General features: G+C 42.9%; 1 protein-coding gene across 10 annotated transcripts in view; it reads right to left on the reverse strand.

Annotated features, from left to right (window-relative positions):
* The window catches only part of SUGCT (succinyl-CoA:glutarate-CoA transferase), a 748045-nt gene that overhangs the window by 698654 nt on the left and 24430 nt on the right, over positions 1 to 24961 (reverse strand). For 9 of the 10 annotated variants that reach the window (XR_013415382.1, XR_013415381.1, XM_002803307.4 and 6 more), the window contains one exon: positions 241 to 292. Coding sequence is in view for 8 of the 10 variants with exons in the window: in XM_002803307.4 (XP_002803353.2) it covers positions 241 to 292 (52 nt within the window). In the remaining 2 variants the exon portion in view is untranslated. Of the gene's footprint in view, positions 1 to 240; positions 293 to 21593; positions 21670 to 24961 lie in introns of those variants that run through there. The other variant, XM_077996912.1, reaches the window with a different exon arrangement.

A 24961-nucleotide genomic window follows, 5' to 3' on the forward strand; every position in this document is an offset into this window, starting at 1 on the left:
TCCAATTTTAGTTTTTTAAGATTATATATAAATACACATTGGGAAAAGGCATAAATACTACACTAATTGTCTCATAGAATGATGATATTACAGGAATTTTTCTTTTCTTATTTTCTTCTCTAAAATCTCAACATAAGCATATACGAATCTTCTTTTAATTCAAAAAATTAAATGTTTTTGAGGAAAGGGAAAAACCAAATCCCAAAAAAAAAACCCAAATGTAGATAAACCAATACAAACCTTGTTAGATCCAGAATTTTTACCCCTTCCAATGGCTTTATATTGTTCATATCTGGCAAAACAGAGAAAACATTTCAAGATAATTGATTATTAATTTTCTTACATTTTCACATACACCATTATAAACTTGAGATAGATCACAAGGACTACAGTGATTCTTAGCAAGGGAGTCCACAGACCACAAGACTCTAGTAAAGAATATGGGAAGCTGAGCCAGGCACGGGGACTCATGCTTGTATCCCAGCACTTTTGGAGGCCGAGGCAGGCAGATCACCTGAGATCAGGAATTCGAGACCAGCCTGGCCAACATGGTGAAATCCCATCTGTACTAAAAATACAAAAAATAGCCAGGCACCGTGGCGTGTGCATGTAATTCTAGCTACTCGCTGAGGCAGGAGGATCCTTTGAACCCAGGAGGCAGAGGCTGTAGTGGGCCAAGATGGAGCCACTGCACTCCAGCCTGAGCAACAGAGCAAGACACCACTTCAAAAAAAAAAGAAAAAGAAAAAGAAAAAAAATTACTATCACAATCACAGCAATAGCAAATATTTGAAGTGCATGGATTGGTGCATTATTTTCTTGACAGCATACTTATATGGAAAACCAAATTATAATCAGAAGGTAAACTGATAGGCAAAGCATCAGAAAAAGGAAAGTAGCTAAAACCATGTTTAATGTGGTAAATTGTTACAGCTATTTCCCCAAAAATCACACCTCCAACCTTATACATTCTCCTCCCACGTTGGCACTGGGCTTGGACATCTGCCTTGTTTTCACCAATAGGATATTAGGAAAGTTGATGCCAGCAGAGGCAGGATAAGTGCTTATACATTGGGGCTTGATTTTTCGGACCACTTCAATCTTCATGCGAAGAAGCACAAGATGAAAGAACACATGGAGAGAAGTTCAGCTGAGACTGTCATTGCAGCAGTCCCTGCTGAGGCCCAGACATCTGGATGAAGCCATCTTGGAACACCCAGGCCGAGCCAAGCCACTAGCTATTTGCAGACACATGAATAAACCCAGGTGAATCCAGCAAAAGAACTGCCCAACTGGCTGGGCACGGTGGCTCACGCTTGTAATCCCAGCACTTTGGGAGGCTGAGGCAGGCAGATCACCTGAGGTCAGGAGTTCCAGACCAGCCTGGCCAACCCCGTCTCTACTAAAAATGCAAAATTAGCCGGGTATGGTGGCGCACGCCTATAATCCCAGCTACTCTGGAGTCTGAGGCTGGAGAATCGCTTGAACCCAGGAGGTAGAGGTTGCAGTAATCTGAGATGGCACCACTCAAGCCTGGGCAACAAAAGCAAATTCTGTCTTTAAAAAAGAAAGAAATAAAGAATTGCCCAATCAACCCACAGAACTCTGAGAGAAAAATAAAGCCTTGTTTTAAGGCACTAAGTTTTGGAGTGGTTTGTTATATGGCAATAGATTAATACAATGGCTTACAGCAGAGATAACCTGTTATAGTAGTGAGAATGATCCTTGTATACGTAAAACATCCTTCCCTGCTCAAAATCCTCTATGGTTTCCTACTAAACTTAGAATGAAATCCAACTTCTTTCCACAGCTCACAAAATCCTGCTTGTTCTGGCCCTTGACACTTAAAAATATGATAGAAGGAAAAATATTATAGAAAGGCAGAAAGATCGAGATAAGAAAATCACCTACAGAGCAGAACAAAAAAATAAAAGTGGAAAATGGAGAAAAGGTAACAAAAATAAAACATCAGTCCAGGAAACCCAATAATATGAGCTTCTTAAAGAGTGAACAGCAAAAACAGAAAAGAGAGTATTACCAAAGAAATAATTCAGAAAAAATTGCCTAGAACTGAAAGGCATAAATTTCCAGATTGGAAGGTCCCTCTACTGGCCCAGCATAATGGATTTTAAAAAGACACACAGCAAGCACACCAAGACATCACTGTGAAAATCTGGAGTACTGACTTCTCTGACAAAAGATCTTAAACATTTCTAGGGAGAAAAAAGCAGGTCAGATATAAAGGATTGGTTATCAGGAGGACATTGAATTTCTCAACAATGCTGCAAGACAAAACAAAAAACTGGAGCAAAAAAAAAAAAAAAACCCTTAAAATTCTGAGGGGAGAAATTCTTTCTCCCTAAAATTCTAAACCCAATTAAAACACAAGTCAAGTGTGAGGATAGAAAAAAAATATTTTTAGTCACGCAGGTTTTCAAAAACTACTTGTCATGCATCCTTTCTTGGAAAAATTACTTTCAAAAGTAATCTAGAAATTTAGAAAATTACTTTATAAGAAAATCATTCCTCCCCACCTGAATATAAGGAAGACTCTAGATCCAACTTACAAGTGACAGGAGCTATAGGAGACAGAGGACCATGTCAAGGACACAATACAGAAGCAGGCAGAAAAATCCAGAATGCCCAAAACACTGCAGGAAATGGAAATATTTATTTCTTTAACAAATAAAAAGGCAAGAAAAATGCAAGATGTAGAAGGATACCCCAATTAAATGAGACTTAATTGTCAACCAACCACAGCATATGCGCCTTACTTAGAGCCTGATTCAAACAAACTATTAAAAATCAGATAACGGTAGGCAAGGTGGCTCATGCCTGTAATCCCAGCACTTTGGGAGGCCAAGGCGGGCGGATCACTTAAGGTCAGGAATTCGAGACCAGCCTGGTCAACTTGGTGAAACCCCACCTCTACAAAAATACAAAAATTTAGCTAGGTGTGGCGACGAGCGCCAGTAGTCCCAGCTACTCAGGAGGTTGAGACAGGATAATCTCTTGAACCCAGGAGGCAGAGGTTGCAGTGAGCCGAGATTACAGCACTGCACTCCAGCCTGGGCAACACAGGGAGACTCCATCTCAAAAATTAAATTAAATTAAATTAAATTAAATTAAAAATAAAATAAAATACAAAAAGAATAAAAATAAAGCTGAGGGGTGAAGTGAAAGCTCAGGATGACAACAAGGAAGATACCAACACAATAGCTGAGAGGTTTGCACTTGCATCGCAGTATGGGATAAATGGAGGCTAGATATTGAGAAGGCAAATAAAGAAACCGGACAAATATTAACAAAGAGAAATAAAAAGGTATACATGAGCAGCAGTATAATCAGAGTATGAATAATAATTGTACTGTTTAAAACAATTTTTTAAACAAACATAATTTAGCAGTTTAATTTAGCAAGGAAAAAATGATTTGTGAAATCGGACAACCCCTTCCCACCCTCCCCCAAGTCACAGCAGATTTAGAGGGTCTCCAGCGCTGCTGTATAGTGGGCATAGTGGGAGAGAATTTATGCATACAAAAAGGAAAGTGATGTGCAGGGAGCAGAAGCAAGGTATAGAAACAGCTAGTGCCTTAGAACACAATCTGAACAGCTGGTGGCTATAAGTCTTTGAGGTCCAGCTCCTGGGACTGGCTGAGAGTCAGCAACTGTTATTGAAGCATACCCCTAAGTTAGGTTTTCAGTTTGCTTACCTACTAAATTAGGTTGTGGGTTGTAGGTAAAAACTCAAGTATGTGAGTATGGAGGCTTTCTTAGGCCAGATTTTAGTTTGATGAAACAGTATAATAACAATCTAAATACTGAATAGTGATCTAACAAAATTTATAATTTGAAAGGATGGAAAGTGCATGAATATTTGTTCAAATGGTAGTGAAAGAAAGCTAGCCTCTGTTTTTTTTTTTTGGAGACAGAGTCTCATTCTGTCTCCCAGGTTTGCGATCTTGGCTCACTGCAATCTCCGCTTCCCAGGTTCAAGTGATTCTCCTGCCTCAGCCTCCCAAGTAGCTGGGATTACAGGCACCTGCCACCAGGCCCAGGTAATTTTTGTATTTTTAGTAGAGACAGGGTTTCACCATGTTGGTCAGGCTGGTCTCGAACTTCTGACCTCAGGTGATCCACCTGCCTTGACCTCCCAAAGTGCTGGGATTACAGGTGTGAGGCACCGTGCCTGGCCTGAAAGCTAGTCTTTATCACTATCGATAGTGCCTAAAAACAAAACAAAAGAATCAATAACATTATAATCAAGTTATTTAGCAATTTGGCAGGAGAAAAAAAGGCAAAAAGAATTGAAATTTGTTGTCTCTGGGCAAAGGGAAGGGGCAGAAAGGCATAAGGGGTTACTCTTTTACACAATTAACACCGTAGAACTTCTGAAGTTTTAAAACCAAGTATACCTAAAACTTTGATTTTAAAAATTAAAAAATAAATTATAAATTATATTACATTCGTGAACAACAGGGTGACGCATCATTCTGTGTATCTTCTGCTATACAGCCCCCTGCAATGCTTTGATAAACATTTCTTTCTTTTTTTTTTTTTTTTTTTTTTGAGACGGAGCTCGCTGTGTTGCCCAGGCTGGAGTGCAGTGGCGCAATCTCAGCTCACTGCAAGCTCTGCCTCCCGGGTTCACGCCATTCTCCCGCCTCAGCCTCCCGAGTAGCTGGGACTACAGGCGCCCGCCACCACGCCAGGCTAGTTTTTTGTATTTTTAGTAGAGATGGGGTTTCACCATGTTAGCCAGGATGGGCTCGACCTCCTGACCTCGTGATCCACCCGCCTTGGCCTCCCAAAGTGCTGGGATTACAGGCTTGAGCCACCACGCCCAGCCTGATAAATATTTCTACTCTGAAGCTTTTACTGACTCATTGTACACATAGCAGCATCATCACAGAGGGATTACAGTTAATACTCAGATTCTGTATTTGGGAATTTGACTACTCACTAATTTTTTTTTTTTTTTTTTTTTTTTTTGAGATGGAGTCTTGCTCTGTCACCCAGGCTGGAGTGCAATAGTATGATCTCAGCTCACTGCAACCTCCACCTCCCAGGTTCAAGTGATTCTCCTGCCTCAGCCTCCCAAGTAGCTGGGATTACAGGCATGTGCCACCATGTCCCGGTATTTTTTGTATTTTTAGTAGAGACGAGGTTTTACCATGTTGGCCAGGCTGATCTCAAACGCCTCACCTCAGGTGATCCATCTGCCTCAGCCTCCCACAGTGCTGGCAATACAGGCATGAGCCAGCCACCACGCCCAGCCTACTCACTAAAATTTATTTGTAACCCCAGAATCAGTACATGTGGAGCTTTCACGGTCATTCCCAGACATGCACAGAATGCAGAAAAATTTGAGTAGGTCATTGTGCATGTTCCCAGCTGAGGTTGAACAACGTGATACTTGTTTCACCTCTCATACTATAAACAAGTGTCCTCTTCCAGTATATTTAATGTTGCGTTTTTAACATTTCTGTGCTTTATGTTGGTGATCTCGCAGTTTATGGCCCAGAAGCATAGCATAAGAAGGCCATGATATGCCTTATAGAGAAAATACGTTGTTAGGTAAACTTCATTCAGGCATGAGTTATAGTGCTGTAGATCAAGAGTTCAATGTTAATGAATCAACAGGGTGTTAATGGAATCAATAAGTTGTCTTTAAAAAGAAATACAGGTCAAGTGCAGTGATTCACACCTGTAATCCCAGCACTTTGGGAGGAGGAGGCAGGCGGATCACTTAAGGTCAGGAGTTAGAGACCAGCCTGGCCAGCATGGCAAAACCCTGTCTCTACTGAAAATACAAAAAGTTGCCGGGCATGTTGGTGCATACCTGTAATCCCAGCTACTAGGGAGGCTGAGGCAGGAGAATTGCTTGAACCCGGGAGGCAGAGGGTGCAGTGAGCCGAGATTGTACCACTACACTCCAGCCTCGGAGACAGAGTGAGACTCTGTCTCAGAAAAAAAAAAAAAAAATTAAACACAGTAGAGTGAAAGATAGCATGACTACAATTAGAAGATAAATGACAGGCTGAAAGGCTAAAAAATAAAGAAGAGAGGTTTCTAGGTATAAAGAACTCTCACATATCAGTAAGAAAGAAACACAGTCTGATGGAAAAGTGGGAAAAGAACAATCAACTCACAAATAAATAAAAATCTCCAGTATCATAGCAAAAGATATTCATAGCCATTCCACTTACAATCAAAAAGATGAATATTATCACAAAAAAATTTTTTTCTCATCAGATTGGAAAACATTTAAAAGATAACTATTCAATACTCGCAAAGGTGGGGTGAAATAGACACTTTCATACATTGTGTAATGTCAATCAGAAACAATCTTTTAGGAGAGCAATTGACACTTTCTGTATTTTAAAATCTTAATAGGCTTTAATTAGGTTTTCCTGTTGGCAGAATTTAATTCACAGAAATCTTCTACAAATATGCTGAGACATAGGTATAAAAATATTCATGGCAGAAAATTTGTTTTGATTTTCTGCTGTACTTTAGATGTTTTATAATCAACTTTATTCATTTATTGATTTTTTTAGAGACAAGGTCTGGGTTTTGTTGCCCAGGCTAGAGTGCAGTGGCAGAAACATACATAGTTCACTGTAAACTCGACCTTCTGGGCTCAAGCAATCCTCTCACCTGAGCCTGCTAAGTAGCTGAGGCTATAGGCATGAACCACTGCATCCAGCACCTAATTAACTTTATTGAAGAATGACTTACATATAATAATTATATATATAATAAATTATAATATTCTTAGCCAGGTGTGGTAGCATGCCTGTGGCCCTACCTACTTGAGAAGCTGAGATGGGGAAATAACTTGAGCCCAGGAGTTCAAGGTTACAGACAGCCATGATGGGCCAGGCGTGGTGGCTCACCCCTGTAGTCCCAGCACTCTGAGAGGCTGAGGTGAGTGGATCACCTGAGGTCGGGAGTTCAAGCCCAGCCTGGCCAACATGGCAAAACCCCGTTTCTATTAAAAATACAAAAATTAGCCAGGCATGGTGGCGCACACCTGTAATCCCAGCTACTCGGGAGGCTGAGGCAGGAGAATTGCTCCAACTCAGGAGGCAGAGGTTGCAGTGAGCCAAGATCGCGCCACTGCACTCCAGCCTGGGGGACAAAGTGAGACTCCATCTCAAAAAACAAAACAAAAACAAAAACAATACAGTGAGCCATGATCACGCCACTGCATTCTAGCTTAAGCAACAGAGCAAGACCCTGTTTCTAAGAAAAATGCACACACACACAGTATATACATTATATAAATAAATTAGCTTATGCAAATAACTATATATAATACATTATATATGATTTATGATACGCTATATATTATTTCTATAAATACATTAAACTGTACAATTAAATAAATTTTGACAGATGTATACACCTGTGAAATTGAGAGACAGGACTAGCTGGATTTCCCAGGCCGACTAAGAATTCCTAAACCTAGCTGGGAAGGTGACCACACCCACCTTTAAACATGGGGCTTCTAACTCAGCTCACATCCAACAAATCAGGCAGTAAAGAGGGCTCACTAAAATACAAATTAGGCTAAAAGCAGGAGGCAAAGAAATAGTCAAATCATATATCACCTGAGAGCACAGGGGAAGGGACAATGGGATATAAACCCTAGGCATTTCAGCTGGGAATGGGCAACCCCCTTTGGGTCCCCTCCCATCGTATGGGAGCTCTGTTTTCACTCTATTAAATCTTGCAACTGCACACTCTTCTGGTCCATGTTTGTTATGCCTCAAGCTGAGCTTTTGCTCACTGTACGCCACTGCTGTTTGCCACCATCGCAGACCTGCCGCTGACTTCCACCCCTCTGGATCCGGCAGTGTGTCCGCGGTGTTCCTGATCCTGCGACATGCCCATTGCTGCTCTCGATCACGCTAAAGGCTCGCCATTGTTCCTGCATGGCTAAGTGCCTGGGTTTGTCCTAATCGAGCTGAACATTAATCCTGGGTTCCATGGTTCTCTTCCGTGACCCACGACTTCTAATAGAGCTATAACACTCACTGCATGGCCCAAGGTTCCATTCCTTGGAATCCGTGAGGCCAAGAACCCCAGGTCAGAGAACAAAAGGCTTGCCGCCATCTTGGGAGTGGCCCACCCCATCTTGTAAGTGGCCCACCACCATCATGGGAGCTCTAAAAACGAAGACCCACCAGTAACATTTGGTGGCCTCGTCTGGGGATTCTCCAAAGCAGAGAGTAATATTGGACCACTTTCACTTGCTATTCTGTCCTATCCTTCCTTAGAATAGGAGGAAATACCAGGCACCTGTCGGCCAGTTAAAAAAAATTACCATGACCGCCGGACTTAAGAAGGGAAAAGGCTTTCTAAAACCCCCAACCCTTCCGGGTTGGGAGCAGTGGTCTGCCTGGAACCAGCTTCCACTTTCACAGTTTTCCTGGGGAAGCCGAGGGCCAACTAGAGACAGAAAGCTGTCATCCCAAACTCCTGGCATTGGCCGGTCAAAATCATGGTGCAGCCAGAAGTCTCTACTCAACAGTTGCCCATGCGTGTGCCCCTACCTCTCCTTCTGACCTATACCTCCTGGGTCCCAACCACGACTTTTTTAAAGTGTAGCCTCAAAATTCTCCTTACCTCTGAATCTAGTTCCTCCCACCCCTGCCTCCTATGTACTAATGCTTCAGACTTTCACTTCCTCTCCCAAGTATTAGAGCAGGTTGCATCTCCAAAGGGATCTAAGGAAGCTCTACACTGTGTCCTTAGGCATCTAGGCTATGAACCCAGGGAGTCTTGTCCCTGATGCCCCTCCCAATATACAGCTCTTGACTTGGGCAGTTATGTGAGACCTGTTTCCCACCACCCTTGCCAGGATCCCAAGTTTGTAAATGGCTAGGATTCCTCTCCCATTGTGTGAGGTGCTCTCCTCCCCCAATTTCTACCCAGCTTCCCCCACTGCAATACAATCTCCAAGCCTCGGCTCCTTGGTCAGGGCCTTATAACTGATGACCCAGTACTTTAACAACTGGAACTGGGTCTACAACAACATAATAGATGAGGATGAAAGCGAATTGAGTAAATTAAAGGGAGGCACATATTCCTATAGTGACAAATGGGGGCAACAAGCAAACGTCCTTCTACTGTGTTCCCAAAATCCATCTACCGCGAGAGACAGAGGGGAAAGAGAAAGAGAAAAGGGAAGAGAGAGAGAGGGGAAAGAGAGAGGAAAAGAGATAAAGAGAAAGATATACAAGTAGTTAAAGAAAAAATAGTGTACCCTGTTCCTTTAAAAGCCAGGGTAAATTTAAAACCTGTAACTGATAATTGAAGGTCTTCTCCTGACCTTATAATACTCCAATACTACCTTGTTGTCAGTGTAAACAAGGGCGTAGCCTGAAAACACTGAGACCACTGACAACCCATAGCCTTCCTATCAAAAATCCTTAACCCAGTAACCCACGGATGGCCCAAATGCATTCAATCGGTAGGGGCAACTGCTTTGCTAGCAGAAGAAAGTAGAAAAGTAAAACGTTTAGAGGAAACCTCATTGTGAGCACACCTCACCAGTTCAGAATTATCCTAAGTCAAGAAAAGCAAAATGCAGCTTACTAACTAAAAAAATCTAAAAGTATAGGGCTATTCTGTTAGAAAAAGGTGATTTAACACTAACCACTGAAAATTCCCTTAACCCAGCAGATTTCCTAACAGGGGATTTAAATCTTAATTACCATACAAAGGTCTAACCAGACCTAGGAGGAACTCCCTTTAGGACAAGACGATAGATGGTTCCTCCAAGGTGACTGAGGGAAAAAACACAATGGATATTCAGTAATTGATAGGGAAACACTTGTAAAAGCAGAGTTAGGAAAACTGCCGAATAATTGGTCTGCTCAAACATGCAGAGCTGTTTGCACTCAGCCAAGCCTTAAAGTACTCGCAAAAAAGCAAACCCATCTTTTTCTCCTTGCCCTCCTCGTAGGAAAAAGGCACAGAGGATAAACAGGATTCATCTCTCATATCTTGTACCCAAAAGGACTTAATCTGGGGCAACAAAAAGTTTAAGGTTGATAATTAAAGCATATTCCTACAAAGGAAAGAAGGACAAAGGCCCTAGTGGGCAAAAACTCTATCTCAATCCTGACTCAAAAGGTTACCTACACCCTCTCTGAAACGAAGTTGCATAAGAACTGTTGTTTATGGGAATGCATCTTGATGGGGCGGCTGGGATGTTATTGTTTGGGTGAGGGAGAAAGGACAAGATGGAGGAAGGTGAACAAGAAGGCACAATCCATGTTGCTTCCGGGTTCTTCCTCACCAACTTTCCCATGCACGGGAAAATGCAGCCCGCGCCCAGGAAGATGCAGATCAACCGAGCATGCGCCAGGTGACATCAATCCGAAGAGATCGAAACTTACCCGGCCACACCTATGGAGACGCCCCTATCACGCCCTTATCCCGCCCACTGCCCTCCCCCTTCCAGTACCAATGCATAAAAGTCCGCTGCTGGCAGGTGCCGGCGTGACTTCTTCGGCCCCTCCTATTTGTGGACCGGAGAACCTCACCCGAGAGCGCTGGTGTGACTTCCCTGGCCCCATACCTGAGGACTGGAAAACCTCGCCCGAGAGTGTGTGCATATTTGCAATAAAAGACTGCCGCTTTCTTATGTACTTTGGCCTCATGTTTAATTATTTAGCTCTCCTAAATTAAGTATTAAATTAAGTATTAAATTAAGACAGTTATGAAATACTCAGGAACCCAGCCCAGCTCTAGAACTCACCCCTGAGCGCAAAGGCAGTGTCGGGCACGCTGGTAAAGGATCACTAGAATCCAGCAGCCCGAACCCCTTTCTTTGTGGTCAAGAGAGGCAGGAAAAGAGGTGCAAGACTGCTACATCAGTGAGCATAACTAATCCGATAAGCAGAGGTCCATGGGTGGTTACGCACCCTGGAAACGAACTCACCTCTGAGCACAAAGGCAATGTTGAGCACACTGGTAAAGGATCACTAGAATCCAGCAACCCAGACCCCTTTTTTTGTGGTCAAGAAAGGCGGGAAAACAGGTGCAGGTTTGCTACATCAGTGAGCCTAACTAATCCGATAAGCAGAGGTTCATGGGTGGTTACACACCCTGGAAAGGAATAAGCATTAGGACCACAGAGGACACCTTAGGACTAATGCTCATCAGAAAATGACTAGAGGTGCTGGCATCACTGTGTTCTTTTTTCGGATGGGAAAAGTTCCCCTAAGGCAAAAACGCCCCTAAGATGTATTCTGGAGAATTCGGCCCAGTCAGTGTATGTACCTTTTTTCCCTGTCAGACTTGAAGCAAATTAAAATAGACCTAGGTAAATTCTCAGATAACCCTGATGGCTATATTGATGTTTTACAAGGGTTAGGACAATCCTTTGATCTGACATGGAGAGATATAATGTTATTGCTAGATCAGACACTAATCCCAAATGAGAGAAGTGCTGCCATAACTGCAGCCCGAGAGTTTAGCGATCTCTGGTATCTCAGTCAGGTCAATGATAGGATGACAACAGAGGAAAGAGAACAATTCCCCACAGGTTAGCAGGCAGTTCCCAGTGTAGACCCTCACTGGGACACAGAATCAGAACATGGAGATTGTTGCCACGACATTTGCTAACTTGCATGCTAGAAGGACTAAGGAAAACTAGGAAGAAGTCTATAAATTATTCAATGATGTCCATCACAACACAGGGAAAGGAAGAGAGACTGCCTTTCTGGAGAAACTAAGAGAGGCATTGAGGAAGCATAGCTCTCTGTCACCTGACTCTATTGAAGGACAACTAATCTTAAAGGGTAAGTTTATTACTCAGTCAGTTGCAGACATTAGAAAAAAATTTCAAAAGTCTACCTTAGGCCCAGAGCAAAACTTAGAAACCCTATTGAACTTGGCAGCCTCGGTTTTTTATAATAGAGAACGGGAGGAGCAGGCAGAACAGGGCAAATGGGATTTTAAAAAAAAAGGCCACCACTTTAGTTGTGGCCCTCAGGCAAGCGGACTTTGGAGGCTCTGGAAAAGGGAAAGGCTAGGCAAATCTAATGCCTAATAGGGCTTGCTTCCAGTGTGGTCTACAAGGACACTTTAAAAAAGATTGTCTGAATAGAAATAAGCTTCCTCCTCATCCATGCCCCTTATGTCAAGAGAATCACTGGAAGGCCCACTGCCCCAGAAACCACTAACCAGATGATCCAGCAGCAGGACTGAGGGTGCCCGGGGCAAGTGCCAGCTTATGCCATCACCCTCACAGAGCCCCAGGTATGCTTGACCATTGAGGGCCAGGAAGTTAACTGTCTCCTGGACACTGGTGCGGCCTTCTCAGTCTTAGTCTCCTGTGCCAGACAACTGTCCTCCAGATCTGTCACTATCCTAGGGGTCCTAAGGCAGGCAGTCACTAGATACTTCTCCCAGCCAGTAAGTTGTGACTGGGGAACTTTACTCTTTTCACGTGCCTTTCTAATTATGCCTGAAAGCCCCACTCCTTTGTCAGGGACAGACATCCTAGCAAAAGCAGGGGCCATTGTACACTATAATTAGGAGAAGGAAAAAGGGTAAATATATATACAGACTCTAAGTATGCTTACCTAGTCCTCCACGCCCACGCAGCAGTATGGAGAGAAAGGGAATTCCTAACTTCTGAGGGAACACCTATCAAACATCAGGAAGCCATTAGGAGATTATTATTGGCTGTACAGAAACATAAAGAGGTATCAGTCTTACACTGCTGGGGTCATCAGAAAGGAAAGGAAAGGGAAATAGAAGGGAACCGCCAAGCAGATATTGAAGCCAAAAGAGCTGCAAGGCGAGACCCTCCATTAAAAATGCTTATAGAAGGTCCCCTAGTATGAGGTAATCCCCTCTGGGAAACCAAGTCCCAGTACTCAGCAGAAGAAATGGAATGGGGAACCTCACAAGAACATAGTTTCCTCCCCTCAGGATGGCTAGCCATGGAAGAAGGAAAAATACTTTTGCCTGCAGCTAACCAATGGAAATTACTTAAAACCCTTCACCAAACCTTTCACTTAGGCGTTGATAGCACGCATCAGATGGCCAAATCATTTACTGGACCAGGCCTTTTAAAAACTATCAATCAGATAGTCAGGGCCTGTGAAGTGTGCCAAAGAAAGAATCCCCTGCACTTCAGGCCATACATTTCAATCCCTGTATCTTTAACCTCCTCGTTAAGTTGTCTTCCAGAATTGAAGCTATTAAACTACAAATCGTTCTTCAAATGGAGCCCCAGATGCAGTCCATGACTAAGATCTACCACGGACCCCTGGACCACCTGCTAGCCCATGCTCTGATGTTAATGACATCCAAGGCACCCCTCCCGAAGAAATCTCAACTGCATGACCCCTACTATGCCCCAATTCAGCAGGAAGCAGTTAGAGCAGTCGTCAGCCAACTTCCCCAATAGCACCTGGGTTTTCCTGTTGAGAGGTGGGACTGAGAGACAGGACTAGCTTGATTTCCTAGGCCAACTAAGAATTCCTAAGCCTAGCTTGGAAGGTGACCGCACCCACCTTTAAACATGGGGCTTCTAACTCAGCTCACATCCAACCAATCAGGTAGTAAAGAGGGCTCACTAAAATACAAATTAGGCTAAAAGCAGGAGGTAAAGAAGTAGTCAAATCATATATCACCTGAGAGCACAGGGGAAGGGACAATGATTGGGATATAAACCCTAGGCATTTGAGCCGGGAGTGGGCAACCACCTTTGGGTCCCCTCCCATTGTATGGAAGCTCTGTTTTCACTCTATTAAGTCTTGCAATTGCACATTCTTTTTCTGGTCTGTGTTTTTTACAGCTCGAGCTGAGCTTTCACTCACTGTCCATCACCGCTGTTTGCTGCCTTCACAGACCCACCACTGACTTTCACCCCTCCAGATCCCGCAGGGTGTCCACTGTGTTTCTGATCCAGTGAGGTGCCCACTGCCACTCTTGATCAGGCTAAAGGTTCACCATTATTCCTGCATTGCTAAGTGCCCGGGTTTGTCCTAATCGAGCTGAACACTAGTCACTGGGTTCCATGGTTCTCTTCTGTGACCCACGCCTTTTAATAGAGCTGTAACACTCACCGCATGGCCCAAGGTTCCATTCCTTGGAATCCGTGAGGCCATGAACCCCAGGTCAGAGAACAAAAGGCTTGCTGCCATCTTGGGAACGGCCGCCACCATCTTGGGAGCTCTAAGAATAAAGACCCGCCTGTAACAAAATCACCTCCACAATCAAGAAAGAGAACTTTCCAGCACCTAAAACTTTCCACTTGCCCTTTGCAAACTACCTCTTCCTCAATTTCCAGCTTCAGACATCCACTGGTCTGCTTTCTGTCACTATAATTTAATTTTCATGATCTAGAATTTTATATAAATGAAAAACGTATGTACTTTTGTGTCTGGCTTCTCTCCTTAAGCATAATGATTCTGAGTTTCATCACGTTGTTGCATTTTTATGAGTATACTCTACTGTACGGATATACTACATTTGTTTATACATTCAGCTGTTGATGGACACTGAATTGGTTTTTAGGCTACAGTGAATCAAGATGCTATGAACATTTGTGTACAAATCTTTGTGAGAACATGTCTTCATTTCTCTTGTGTAAATACTTAGTGGAATGGCTGAGTTATATGGTAAGTGCATGTACAGCTTTTTAAGTAACAGCCTAAACAGATTTCTAAAATGCTTGTACCACATTGTGTAAGAGTTACATATGTTCCACATCTTTGAAATATAGGAATTGTTCTTTTTTTTTTTTTTTTTTGAGGTAGAGTCTCACTCTGTCACCCAGGCTGGAGTGCAGTGGCGTAAACTTGGCTCACTGCAACCTCCACCTCCTGGGTTCAAGCAATTCTCCTGCCTCAGCCTCCCAAGTAGCTGGAATTACAGGCACCCACCACCATGCCTGACTAATTTTTGTAGTTTTAGTAGAGACAGGGTTTCATCATGTTGGCCAGGCTGGTCTCAAACTCCTGACCTCAGGTGATCCACCTGCCTCAGCCTCCCAAAATGCTGGGATTACAGATGTGAGCCACCACGCCCAGCCATGGAATTGTTCATTTTTTAATGTTAGCTGTTCGAATGGGCATATAAAGGTTTCTTGTTGTGGTTTTAATTTGCATCTCACTGATGACTAATGATGTTGAATATCGTTTCATGTAATAGTTGGCCATTTAATGAAGCAAAAACTTTTAAACTGAATTCATTTAATATCAGGCAATGGAATTTTACTTTTATTATCTGATAAGACACTCAGAAAGGACTTCTAGAGCATATTTAAGTCAAAATCAATGAGTGAGTTTTAAATCATTAAGAGCAGACTGCCTGGATTCAACTCCCTGCTCTACTATATACAAGCTCAGTGACATTGCATGAGGTAACTCCACTTATCAAAGCTTCCCTTTCCTCATCTGAAGCACCTGTCTCATTGAGTTTGCAAGTTTTAAATGAAATGTTGTATATAAAGTGTTTAGTACACTCCCTGGCATAAAGTAAATGCTACTAAAAGTTGCAATTGTTATTTTTATTTTTTTAAAGACGGAGTCTAGCTCTGTCACCCAGGCTGGAGTGCAGAGGCACAATCTCGGCTCCTTGCAACCTCCACCTCCTGGGTTCAAGTGATTCCCCTGCCTCAGCCTCCCGAGTAGCTGGGATTACAAGTGCGTGCTACTACATCCAGCAAATTTTAAAATATTTTTTGTAGAGACGGGGTTTCCCCATGTTGGCCAGGCTGGTCTTGAATTCCTGATCTTAAGTGATCCGCCAGCCTCAGCCTCCCAAAGCTCTGGGGTTATAGGCATGAACCACCACACCTGGCCTGCAATTGTTATTACTATCATCATTACTATATATGTATTATACAGTCACATGATCTATTACAGCAAATAACTTCTTGTTTGAAAACAATAATCTTAGTATGATTATTCTAAGGAACAAGAAAAAAATCATTTCTTAATGCACTATACTTAAAAAGGATATCTACAGTCAAATTTTGCCTATTTGTGAAAGAACTGATGGGCTGGGTGGGAGTAGGGGATGATTACAAGGCATAAAACAGTTGGAAAAGGCATAAATTGTAATGTAATTTGTTGAAATATATTGAGCAGCTTGTATATCTCTCTGTCTTTTTGGCCTCTAGTATGGAAAGCTATTATGATGATACAGCTGGTCAACCATGCAAAGAAGTATAATTATAATGAAGCTGCCATCAATTCTATGCTTGCCAAAGCTGCTTGGTAGGACTCCCCTGGTACTTGGCCCTGGGGTTTAGACGACACAAATAAACTTGAGCAACACCAGAGCAGGGATAATTGACAGATGCCCACACAAGTGGCTCATCTGTGTGACAGGAATCATGGCATCTCTTCCCACCCATACTAGCCAACTACTGAGATTAAAAAACTTTTTTAAAGGCCAAGTCACAAAACAAACTGCTCAAACAGCAATATGAAACAGAAACCTTTGATATACACCAAAATAATTTTTTAATTTGATGATTCACAGAGAACTTAACCACCAGACCTTATGCACGAAGAGGCAGAAAATGGGCCTCGCTTCAAAGCATTCTCTCTTAATCTGCTGAAGCTTTATCTGTAACAGCATGATGTTTCCTTTCCAGCATGTGTCCAAAGTCATGGAAGAAGCTCTGTTCCTAACAACCTAGATTGACAGGAAATTTTAGGAGTTGATGGTACCTGGAAAATTAGTATCCACTGGAAGACATTCCAGGGAAATTATAATTTGGGAGTCACCAGGCAATAATTGTTTTCAATTTCTAGGTTCATGGGAAATAAGAAACGAGGTTCGTGGAAAAGGAGAGTAAAAGATCTTCACGGACTCAAGGAGGCTTCAGTTCTGTTCATCATGGAAATTCATGAGTATGTATTGACATAATTACAGATTAATTATTGTCTCATCATCATCCACTTTATTCCTCTTTAACACAATCACTCACAAAAGAATCACATCGAGATGATAATTTTTAATTAGATTTCTTTTTCTGAAATCTCTGGAGGCAGAGGGGACATGAATTTTCAGCATCAAATGTTTATGCATAATAAAAAATAAAATAGGAATTCACCTTCCAATACAACTAATTAATATTAATTTTCTGCAGCCTCTGTTACATTAATAAAGTAAATAAAAGAGACACAATAAAAACAGAAAAAAAAAATTCTCAACTTTTTTTTTTTTTTTTTTTTTTTTTTTTTTGAGATGGAGCCTCGCTCTGTCCCCCAGGTTGGAGTGCAGTGGCGCGATCTCGGCTCACTGCAAGCTCTGCCTCCCGGGTCCATGCCATTCTTCTGCCTCAACCTCCCAACTAGCTGGGACTACAGGCACCCGCCACCTCGCCCGGCTAATTTTTTGTATTTTTAGTAGAAACGGGGTTTCACCGTGGTCTTGATTTCCTGACCTCGTGATCCGCCCGCCTTGGCCTCACAAAGTGCTGGGATTACAGGAGTGAGCCACCGTGCCTGGCCAAATCCTCAACTTTTGCAATTAATTTCCATATTTTCTCTTTACATAAACAATTCAGACCAGGCACGGTGGCTCACGTCTGTAATCCCAGCACTTTGGGAGGCCGAGGCAGGCGGATCACAAGGTCAGTAGTTCGAGACCAGTTTGGCCAATATGATGAAACCTTTTCTCTACTAAAAATACAAAAAAATTAGCCAGGCGTGGTGGCAGGTGCCTGTAGTCCCTGCTACTCGGGAGGCTGAGGCAGGAGAATCACTTGAACCCAGGAGGAGAAGGTTGCAGTGAGCAAGCCAAGATTGCGCCACTGCACTCCAGTCTGCATGACAGAGCAGTCTCCGTCTCAAAAAAAAAAAGAAGAAAAAAAAAATTCAAGGGTCAGGCATGGTGGCTCACACCTGTAATCCCAGGACTTTGTGGGGCCCGAGGTGGACAGATCACCTGAGGCCAGGAGTTCAAGACCATCCTGGCCAACATAGTGAAACCCCGTCTCTACTAAAATACAAAAATTAGCTGGGCATGGTGGCTCACACCTGTAATCCCAGCACTCTGGGAAGCCAAGGAGGGTGGATTACCTGAGGTCAGGAGTTCGAGACCAGCCTGGCCAACAGGGTGAAACCCCATCTCTACTAAAAATACAAAAACTAGCCAGGTGTGGGGGCACACGCCTGTAATCCCAGCTATCTGGGAGGCTGAAGCAGAAGAATCGCTTGAACCTGGGAGCAAGAGGTTGCAGTGAGCCGAGATTGCGCCACTGCACTCCATCCTGGGCGACAGAGCGGGTCTCCATCTTTAAAAAAAAGAAAATTATTTTATGGTTTCTGCCTTTGGTATTGTTTCAGGGATTCCCAAGACCACCCATATTTTCAGTGATTTGCTAGGAGGATCCACAGGACCTAATCATCTGGTTGTATACAGAGCTAAGGTTTACTACAGCAAAATGACATATGACAGGACCAACGAGAGGAAAAGACACAGGTAGAGATGAAAAAAATTCATGCCATGCAAAGGCTGCTTATGTTCTTTTGCTCTCATGGAAGGCCACATCAGGTATGCTTCTTTCTCCGGCAACAACAAAAAATAGATATAGAAACATGCAAAGTTTGTGCCCAGGGAAATCTATTAGAGACTCAGAACCTCGGTTTTCAATGAACACTATTTACATAGGCACTGTCTGCATACCATGTACCACAATTCCAGACTCCCTCCCAGAAGAAAGGTAGGTGTTTACCATTGTTGAAGCACAGAAACCATACCCTAAAATGCAGGCATCACAGCAGCCTCAGAAGCCAAAGCTTTTCTCTGACCTCCTGCCTTCCTATCTCTCAGTCCCATTCTCCTCTGAGGATAGCTATAAAAACTAGAATTCAGCCAGGAGCGGTGGCTCACACCTGTAATTCCAGCACTTTGGGAGGCCAAGGTGGGCAGATAACAAGGTCAGGAAATGAGACCACCCTGGCCAACATGGTGAATCCTCCTCTCTACTAAAATACAAACAAATTAGCTATGCGTGGTGGTGTGCACCTGTACTCGGGAGGCTGAGGCAGGGCAATCGCTCGAACCCAGGAGGCAGAGTGCAGTGAGCCGAGATCACGCCACTGCACTCCAGCCTGGCAACAGAGCGAGACTCAGTCTCAGAAACAAACAAACAAACAACAACGAAAAAACAACAAAAAACAACAACAACAAAAAACAACTTCTTCCCCAACAAGGGTCACAAAAACCAGACCTCTTTTCCCCAATGCCAGCCACAAAACTTAAAAATACTACTCCAATTGTCTCTCTGCCATATCTGTGTAAAAACCGGCCACAAAGAAATTATCTGACCAGACGTGGTGGCTCACACCTATAATCTCAGCACTTTGGGAGGCCAAGTCAGGCAAATCACTTGAGCCCAGGAACTGGAAACCAGTCTGAGCAATATGAGTAAATCCTGTCTCTATTAAAAAAATACAGGCCGGGCTCGGTGGCTCACGCCTGTAATCCCAGCACTTTGGGAGGCCGAGGCGGGCGGCTCATGAGGTCAGGAGATCGAGACCATCCTGGCTAACATGGTGAAACCCCGTCTCTACTAAAAATACAAAAAATTAGCCGGGTGTGGTAGCGGGCGCCTGTAGTCCCAGCTACTCGGGAGGCTGAGGCAGGAGAATGGCCTGAACCCGGGAGGCGGAGCTTGCAGTGAGCCCAGATCGTGCCACTGCACTCCAGCCTGGGCGACAGAGCGAGACTCCATCGCAAAAAAAAAAAAAAAAATACAAAAGCAGGCTGAGGTAGGAGGATCACTTGGGCCAGTGAGGTCAAAGCTACAATGAGCTGTGATCATGCCACTACACTTCATCATAGGCAATAGAGCCAGACCCTGTCTCAAGAAATACAAATTTAAAAAGAGATCTGTATTTTTCCTTGCTTTCTATTTTCCTAAATATTTCACATTTTCTGCAAAATGTATCCATCATTTTAACAATTGAAAAAAATACAAATATGTAAATGCTAGGGACATAAAAAATTTATTTACGCATTTTATTTATTTATTTTACTTATTTATTTATTTATTTATTTATTTGAAACAGAATCTTACTCTGTCACCCAGGCTGGAGTGCAGTGGCACCATCTCAGCTCACTGCAACCTCTGAGCCTCCAGTCGAGCAATTCTCCCGTCTTAGCCTCCCTAGTAGTATGGCCTACAGGCGCACGCCAAACACGCCCAGCTAATTTTTGTATTTTTAGTAGAGATGGTTTTCACCATATTGGTCAGGCTGGTCTCGAACTTCTGACCTCAGATGATCTGCCTGCCTTGGCCTCCCAAAGTGCTGGGGTTGCAGGCGTGAGCCACCACACTCAGCCATATTTACTCATTTTTAAATAAACTTTTAGTCTTTGTATCTGGAAAACAATATTCATACTCTGTTTTTCTTCATATAGAAATAATCTGTCAGTAATGTTATTATTTTCAATGAAAATGTTTATAAGCATAAGTTAATGCATTAATACCTGTGTTACACTTGGGTAAGGAATATTAGTCTACAAAGAAGTAAATATGTATAAAACATTTCTCTTGTGCTTGACTACCTTGCATAATTGGAAATGAAAATACCACTTTTTTTTTTTTTTTTTTTTGATATGGAGTCTTGCTCTGTCACCCAGGCTGGAGTGCAGTGGTGCCCTCTCGGCTCACTGCAACCTCCACCTCCCAGGTTCAAGCGATTTTCCTGCCTCAACCTCCCGAGTAGCAGGGATTACAGACATGCACAACCACACCTGGCTAATTTTTGCATTTTTAGTAGAGACGGGGTTCCACCATGTTGGCCAGGCTGGTCTTGAACTCTTGACCTCATGATCTGCCTGCCTCGGCCTCCCAAAGTGCTGGGATTACAGGCGTGAGCAACTATGCCTGGCCCCAAAATATCACATTTTAATGAAGCAGTAGAATCCGGCTCTCAGAAACCCTTGAAAACAAGCCACTTCTAATTCTCCCTTTATCAATGAGATCATTATTTAAGTGACAGTTAAGTAATCTACTGTGCTCAGTGCAGGTCTAACCCTATCAATGAGTGAGCTAATCACATCCTATAGAAGCATTTACTTTTCCACTATTAGTAGTCTTTAACATGAAACAGCTAATAATAAGCACCTCTATAAGGAAAACTGAGATAATCTGAAAAGTTTCAGGGATACTAAGGTAAAGCTTAAACCTGAAGTATACATACAATCATTTCTGTACAGATACATTATTAAGTATATTCTCCTAAGAAGTGTTTTACATAAAAATATTTAAGTTTTTAATCTCTATATTTATTCATTCTTGTAACCTGAAAGTAAACACAAAGTTTCTGGAGCAGAGATCAGAGTTATTATTACTTAAGTCAAGAAATACATAATTTTCCCATACCTAATACCCCATAGACAATGCAATGAAAACCCATTTATAGGTAAGGGTTGAACTACAGGAGAAGAATCCCAAAATTTTGAATCTGTAAGTTTGTACAGCATAACTGCCCAGCTGCCGCCTTCGCCTAAGAAAGTGAAAGAAAGCTAATCTACCTACAGTAAGCAAATTCTCCTTGGGAAGAAAAGGGGAAGATTCCCCGGGCTCTTACCCTTTGGAACATAAATAAATGTCTCCAGGAGAAGGTAAGATAAATGTTACTGGGTTTATAATCTTGGGAATGCCTCCAGCGCTCTGGGTTTTATATCCCTTAAGTCATCTTTTAACTCCCAAGGCTTGTCTTTTAACCCAGGTTCTACTTTTCTACGCTCAGAAAGCCCTGACCATGCAGAAACATGAAAATATTTACCCTTTTTTTTTGAGACAGTCTTGCTCTGTCACCCAGGCTGAAGTGCAGTGGTGCCATCTTGGCTCACTGCAACCTCTGCCTCCCGAGTTGAAGTGATTCTTGTACCTCAGCCTCCAAGTAGCTGGGATTACAGATGTGTGCCAACACGCACGGCTAATTTTTGTATTTTTAGTAGAAATGGAAGTTTCACCACGTTGTCCAAGCTGGTATCGAACTCCTGTCCTCAAGTGAACAACCACGCCTGTCCAATATTTACTTCTTAATAATACATAGTAAAAGTAACCAAAGAAAAAATAGTGGCTTTCAAACCCTTTCTGCAGAGCCTTGGGAATTCCTCAGAGGTGCCACCAGAAGCCACCACCTCAGAGGTGGTGAGGGGGTAGGGGGGTAGTTAAAATAGGAGTACAGAGTGAGCAGGTCTCTGGGACTCCAATTCCTCCTTTGAATATAGCCCATTTGCTCTTACATATTGGGCTCCCAAGTGTAGTTTTTTTTTTTTTTTTTTAAGACAAGGCACTAAAAATATTCTTCTTTTATTTTGAGGCGGAGTCTCACTGTTGCCCAGGCTGGAGTGCAGTGGCACGATCTCGGCTCACTGCAAGCTCTGCCTTCAGGGTTCATGCCATTCTCCTGCCTCAGCCCCCCCAGTAGCTGGGACTACAGGCGCCCGCCACCACACCAGGATAATTTTTTGTATTTTTAGTAGAGAGGGGGTTTCACTGTGTTAGCCAGGATGGTCTCGATCTGACCTCGTGATCTGCCCACCGCGGCCTCCCAAAGTGCTGGGATTACAGGCATGAGCCACCGCGCCCAGTCGGCACTAAAACTCTTAGGTATCCTAGGCCAGGCACGGTGGTTCACGCCTGTAATCCCAACACTTTCGGAGGCTGAGGCAGGTGGATCACTTCAGGTTAGGAGTTCGAGACCAGCCTGGCCAAATGGTGAAACCCCATCCCTACAAAAAACACAAAAATTAGCCAGGCATGATGGCGCACGCCTGTAATCCCAGATGCTCAGAGGCTGAGGCAGGAGAATCGCTTGAACCCAGGAGATAGAGGTTGCTGTGAGCCAGGATTACATGCTGCACTCCAGCCTGGGCCACAGAGAGAGACTCTATCGCCAAAACAAAAAAAAAAAAGAAAGAAGAAAGAAAAAAATCTTAGGTATCCTAAGTAAAACTCCTCAGCCTTATAGAACTAGACAAGGTCCCATTTACATTTAGACTTAAATTTCCTTGACTTGTTACCCTTACTTGCATTAAAGCAGAACTTCCAAACACACACCACCACATTATTAATAACCAGTTATTAACAATAATAACCAAGTATTTATGGGGCTCCCCAAGAGGCTTGGGTGCTCAAATGTTCCTTGATGTTTTTTTTTTGTCTGGTGATGTCTTCTGCATACAATGTCACTTGAAGATAGCCCCTAGCCACTGGAAGCATATTTCATAAAAGCACTGCCTTATCCAGGATCTTGTCTTCTAATGTTGGGCTTCCCTCAACAGTGCTGCAAGGGTCTTTTTGTGGGAACCATACCTACGTTGCTCACAAAAACGAGCAGGGTCCTTTCCCCTTAGCTCACAGGACAGCCACTATAAGCTCACATGCATCATCCCAGTTCTTCATTTGTCCTTTTTTTTTTTTTTTTAAACTGGAAGAAAAAATTTCTTTTAATTTGCTTTGTTGGCCTCAAATACCAACGTGTCTGTTATTTTTTGTTATTTTTTTTATTTTTTTTTTTTTTGAGACGGGGTCTCGCCCTGTTGCCCAGGCTGGAGTGCAGTGGTGCAATCTTGGCTCACTGCAACCTCCACCTCCTGGGTTCAAGCAATTCCCCTGTCTCAGCCTCCCAAGTAGCCGGAATTACAGGCGTGCACCACTACACCCAGCTAATTTTTTTATTTTTAGTAGAGACAGGGTTTCACCATGTTGACCAGGCTGGTCTCCAATTCCTGACCTCAGGTGATCCACCCGCCTCGGCCTCCCAAACTGATGGGATTACAGGCATGAGCCACCGCGCCCTGCCTGTGCTATTTACAAATAGTAATGCTCTATGCTACTACTAACAACAGTATTTTTGCAATCCCTTTGATAAATCCTAATCCTCTATTTTAGTTCTGAATAACAGATGCATATTAACCTGAATAACAGATATGCATTTTAATTTTTAAGGCAGATGGTAAACTTTTCTATAGGACTTGTGAGATTTCATCTTATGGGGCAAACATTGTTCACAAAATGCAATACTTCACTTCTAGAGTTAAAGAATTTGAACAACTGAATAGCACAGATACATAGGCAATGAAATGTGGCCTAAGATGTAATTATGTTCTCTACCTTTCCTTTAGGCCAGAGTAGCTTTGCACTTGGCACAACAGAAAACAGCTTGTAAAGCCTGAAAATAGGTCAGGTGCCATGGTTCACACCTGTAATCCCAAAACTTTGGGAGGATTGCTTGAGTCCAGGAGTTTAAGACCAGCCTGGGCAACATGGTGAGACCCCTATCTCTACAAAAAACTATACTTTTTTTAAAAAAAAGTTTTAAGCCTGAAAATAAAATGTTCTACACCCAAATCTCACAGCGTTTTACTAGGCGTTTCACTAGGCATCTTTAAAAGCATTGTAAGCAAAATACTAATTGCCCAAAATACAAAACAGTGCCAAGAAAAAGCTCTGCTTTCTCATAAGACTCTTTCAATCTCATTACATTACATTCACATCTTTTGCCAACTAGGGTGAAGAGCTTTGAACAGGTTTAAAGAGTGCAGACTGCACTTTTGTTAATACTGTTTTGCTCTTAAAGCAAGTTCTTCATGCTGACATTTCCAGTGTTGGGAAATACGAGTATTATTAGTCATCTTCAATCTTTGCATTACCAGAGTTCCTGTTTCTCCATCTTGTTCTGAAGGATGAACAAAAGCTTGAGGTGTACACTTCAAAATATAAACTGCAGCACAAGGACCCCCAGTGTTCACCCGAACTGTATCCACTTTTCACCATACACGTCACATGCCAGATAATGCTTTGGTAAAGCATTTCGCATCCTGAGTACATCGTACAGCTTGGCCTGTTGTAGGTGTACACAGACACAACTCATCTCCCGTAGGCAAGCTGGATGAAGGTTCCAGTTTCTCTTCTTGGATACCATCCTTTTTCCAAATGGCAAAT

This window comes from Macaca mulatta, chromosome 3 (assembly GCF_049350105.2).
Source record: "Macaca mulatta isolate MMU2019108-1 chromosome 3, T2T-MMU8v2.0, whole genome shotgun sequence".
Classification (NCBI taxonomy): domain Eukaryota; kingdom Metazoa; phylum Chordata; class Mammalia; order Primates; family Cercopithecidae; genus Macaca; species Macaca mulatta.